The sequence below is a fragment of the Cyclopterus lumpus genome, chromosome 5 (genome assembly GCF_009769545.1).
Source record: "Cyclopterus lumpus isolate fCycLum1 chromosome 5, fCycLum1.pri, whole genome shotgun sequence".
Classification (NCBI taxonomy): Eukaryota; Metazoa; Chordata; class Actinopteri; order Perciformes; family Cyclopteridae; genus Cyclopterus; species Cyclopterus lumpus.
In genome coordinates, this window is record NC_046970.1 from 8936497 (window position 1) to 8940909 (window position 4413).

General features: G+C 43.2%; 1 protein-coding gene across 1 annotated transcript; it reads left to right on the forward strand.

The window, feature by feature from the left end:
• The first annotated feature begins 2593 nt into the window (after positions 1 to 2593).
• On the forward strand, positions 2594 to 4163 carry LOC117731246 (transcription factor 15-like). Its single transcript, XM_034533468.1, has 2 exons — positions 2594 to 3076; positions 4064 to 4163. The coding sequence occupies exons 1-2, from the start codon at positions 2594 to 2596 to the stop codon at positions 4127 to 4129; spliced, it is 549 nt and encodes a 182-aa protein (XP_034389359.1). The 3' UTR covers positions 4130 to 4163.
• Positions 4164 to 4413: the final 250 nt, after the last annotated feature.

Genomic DNA, 4413 nt, shown 5'->3' on the forward strand with positions numbered 1-4413 from the left:
TCCAACTGTTGCCTGAAAAACAAAGCAGAAAAGGTGGAGAGACTCTGGTAAAACTCAAGCAGATTTTGAAAGGAATTTCAGTGAGGAATTTGAGGGGACATTCTGACCCGCATGAAATGTCTGCAAGGTGCAAAAAGTCACAAAAGCCTAATGCCATATGCCAGTTTATTAGGAGTGCCTCACTAAATCTGACGCAGTTTATAGGGGCTGTACGAGCGTTATCAGCAGAGAGGCACCGTGTCAAGAAAGGGAGCGTGTTTTGTATACTTTCTATTTGCTGAAGGGAGATTGGTCTGACTTTTTAGCAACTTGTTAAAAAAAGTTGGCTTTTGCCTTGAGGCGAGATACGTACTTGCCATTTGTAGAAGACCATAATTCTGGTTTTCAGGGCTGAACCAGGGCTTCATTTTCTACAACCTAGTCAACTAGTAACTAATAAGGCCAATTTGTTGTGGCTGCGCAAGCTACGTGTAGCGTAGTGATCTGCTGCGAAATAACTAGAATAGTACACGTCCATAGTGCCGGCAGCCATCCATGTACGTGTCCAATTTGTTGGGTGTATTCAGTTATACACCCAAAAAATTGGACGCATACATGGACGGCTTTAATTACCCAGATCATGGTGCTGAAACTCTGATGACAAAATGTACGTCGCCATATTGAACCCTAGCGGACCCTAGGGACCCGAGCAGACCCGAGTAGACCCGAGCAGACCCAAGCAGACCCGAGTAGACCCCTTGGTCAAAACTTTGCTTCTGCCTCGGTTACACTTTCGCAAAGATGTTCGGGGAAATATATTGTCTCTCATTCGAGGGGCGGGTCTTTAAACAAGATGGCCAAGAGATGCCCCAAAGTGTTAGTGACGTCACAGACATAACTCATATTTTGAAATATTAAATAGAATGAAGTTAGTGAAGTTGTTTGCGTTTTACTTAGGTGTTTTGTTTCAAGCCTAAACCTAACTAACAGTGGCCATCCAATCAATTTCAGCAAAAAAGTACCAAACACACATTTCTACTTTGTAGTTAAATATTTAATCCATTTAATGGTTAATTTAGTGTTTAATATTTATTCCAACACTGACATAATAAGGACATCTTATTCATACAATTCAGTATATATATATATATATATATATATATATATATATATATATATATATATATATATATATATATATATATATACTGTATATATATCATATACTAATATTCAGTATAATATGATATATAAATACCATCTAATGTAAATGTATATATTAAGATGCCCCTATGAACCTTGTTAGGGATAAAGTGTGCCTGTTTTTATCCACCTCCTCATTGTGTTTCTTCACCGCAATCCTGTGTCCGTCGTCCAGCTGGTAGTGACGTTCACTTTGTCCAATATGGCTGCTTGACGGAGTTATCCATGTGTGTCCTGGTGTTCTCGTGTTTTCTTAATTCTTCAGACAAGTGCTTCATGTCCCTTACTCCCGTCACTGTCCATGCTGGATCTGTCCCCGTTGATTTTACCAAGTCGGGTTTTCTTGGAAGAGACGTGCTCGCGCTCGCGCTGGCCGTCAACATCTCGTTAAAAAAAGCTCATGACGAGAACGCGCAACTTTCGGGCCAGATGACTTTGGCCCAAAGCTGAACCAATTTTAGGACGCGGATTGGCTAAATTGTATAACACTCATTTATATCTTTAATCAGTAATAGGTTAAACTGCTTCTTAGACCCGTCTCTTCTGGGCCAAAACGATTCGGCCCCAGCGCAGCTGATACATGCAGACCGGCGGAGAGAGGCGCAGAGGACTTGCAGGAAAAGCATATATTTTGCGCAGATATCTTATTTTACAAATATTACTGGGTATATTCCATATCTCCAAAACACAAACATTGACAATTTGTATAATTTATAAATATTATTAATATTATTATAATAATTTTTGTATACCTATTTTTTCCATTTGTTTTTTTGTGGCTCAAGGTGGGTGGGGCCGTTGCCCTCTATTGGCCAGCCGCCACTGCTAACTAACCTAACTGCAGCAGCTTCACGGTAACAGCATGACCTTCCCGTGACACAAGGCAGTGTCAGGAGTACAAATTACAATCTACTGAAGCAAAGTCCACGATTCTATTGAAGCAATGAGGGCTACTTTAGTTCATGTTCTTAGTTAGTCACAGCATCGTTTCTGTCTTCAACCCTTTAACTATCACTCCAAATTCATCCATTCCCTGAAGTGACAGTTTCCCCCCCAAAGAAACGTCTCTAGGCCTACTCCTATAAACCCAAGGCTCATTGGGGCGAAGGCGTGTCTCAAACTAATGCCTGCGACTTTTAGGACCAAAACATTTGGGAGGCAATCTGGGAGCATGTGCCCCACCCACATTCTCCTCCAGCTGAGGGGCTACTGTAGCCGCTATAAGAGCCTGCCGGACACGTTCACCACCACACTGCTCCGTCCACCCTACGGGGAAGTGTCACAACAAACTGGGGGACTTACTTACAGCGACTCTTCACGCGCCGCTCTCGCCTGCATGCAGCTGTTTTCTTACTTGAACATAAGGGATCGCCCCCCCCTCGCCCCCCTCCCGGGAAACACTTGCCTCCACATGATGGCTTTCACTATGCTGAGGCCAGTCTCGACGCATTCCTTCTCTTACCCCGCTGACCTGACCTTGATGTCGGACGACGAGGAGGGGAACCGCAGCGAGAGCGACGGCAGCACCGACCAGAGCTACGGCTGCTGCGGGATTCCTGGGGAGGGCTACGGGCGGGAGTCGGGCGGCGTGGTGCCGCATCGGAACGCCGCAAACGCCCGGGAGAGGCACCGGACCCAGAACGTCAACACGGCCTTCACGTCGCTGCGGACACTCATCCCCACGGAACCCGTGGACCGGAAGCTCTCCAAGATCGAGACGCTGCGCCTGGCGTCCAGCTACATCTCGCACCTGGCCAACGTGCTGGTGGTCGGGGAAGGGAGGCAGGACGGGCAGCCGTGCCTGAGCGCGGTCTACAAGGAGGGGAAGGGGGGCGCAGGAGGCAAAAAGCCCCGGAATATCTGCACGTTCTGCCTCAGCAACCAGCGGAAAGGGGTACGATATTAATTCAGTAATTCACAGAAAAGCTCTCACACAGTATCTACTTTTACTATGTGTGCCTCTCTCCCTCTCATTCATATATAATATGTACATATTTTTTTATATATATATATATATATATATATATATATATATATATATATATATATATATATATATATATATATATATATATATGTGTGTGTGTGTGTGTGTGTGTGTGTGTAAACACATAGAAGTTTGCTTTCAACTTGTATAACTTGTCAGCCCACTATTTCTTGTTGTTCCTTTCAAAAAAGGGATCCAAGTGTCAATGTCATTTGCAAAGTTTTTGGTGAGATTATACATACTTTCTATGCCTTACGTCCAATAAAACCATGATATTTCTGAAAAGATCATAATTGATGGTTAACAGTGAGAGACCACAAAAGTTGTGCATTCATAAAGAAAGAGGAGCTGCTCAGTGATATTGGAACAAGTTAACCAATTAAAAAGGAAAACTGTCTGAAATATAAATTAATATTGTTTTCAAGAGTGGGATCCCCCATTAATTCTGGTGGGACATCTTGTGTTGTCACTCCAGAATGAATGAATGTGCATGCTATTTTATTTAGATATATGATTTTAGGGATGAGAGCTATGTCATTGGAAAAAACACTTCAATGCTGAGTTTGAGTAAATTTACATCTCCGCTTGGTTGGAATTTTTCAGATTTTTTTTGTGGAATGAGTGTGTTCAACTTTGGAGAGGGATTCAGGCTGGAATAAACTGCATGCGTCTCAGTAAAACATGGACAAGATTCCATCTTGGCGTTAAAATCTTTGTGTTGAGATTCAGTGTATTTATTGGTGCCATATATTTCAGTGCATGGAGATACTACTGTGATAAATCCACTTTCGACAGCTATGTGTTTGCACTGAACATATGAATGTGTTCTTAGGAAAGTACATTAAAACATCTGAACTTAGAGAAGTTGACAGTAATCTCCCTCTGTATCCACAGGTGAAAGACAGACGAGACTGTATGAAAATGCTCGGAAGCGGCACGAGACAAATCAGTCGGCGGTGAAACTGTCTGCGGGGAGGATTGGATCGACTCTTTGGAGCAGACTTCGGGGAAACCTCCATGACTGTTCCTAGTGTCTGAAAGCAGCTCAGTCTTTTAGCTATAGGTCGAACTCTTTAGACACATGAAATGACCAACGCCTTAGCAGGACTACTTGACAGATGGTCCTGCAGAGACATGGAGATGCTCTTGGTGCCTATCCTCTTATACGGGCTACTGTATTGGGTATCAAATACTGATGAGATTAACTCCCATGAAAGTTTGCATCGTTCTTGAGATGAAGCTAA

Excerpts from the sequence above, each read along its gene's own strand:
- LOC117731246 (XM_034533468.1), top strand. The coding sequence starts at position 2,594 with ATGATGGCTTTCACTATGCTGAGGCCAGTCTCGACGCATTCCTTCTCT. Across the intron at positions 3,077-4,063 it reads TCAGCAACCAGCGGAAAGGG|GTGAAAGACAGACGAGACTG; the intron begins GTACGATATTAA and ends CTGTATCCACAG.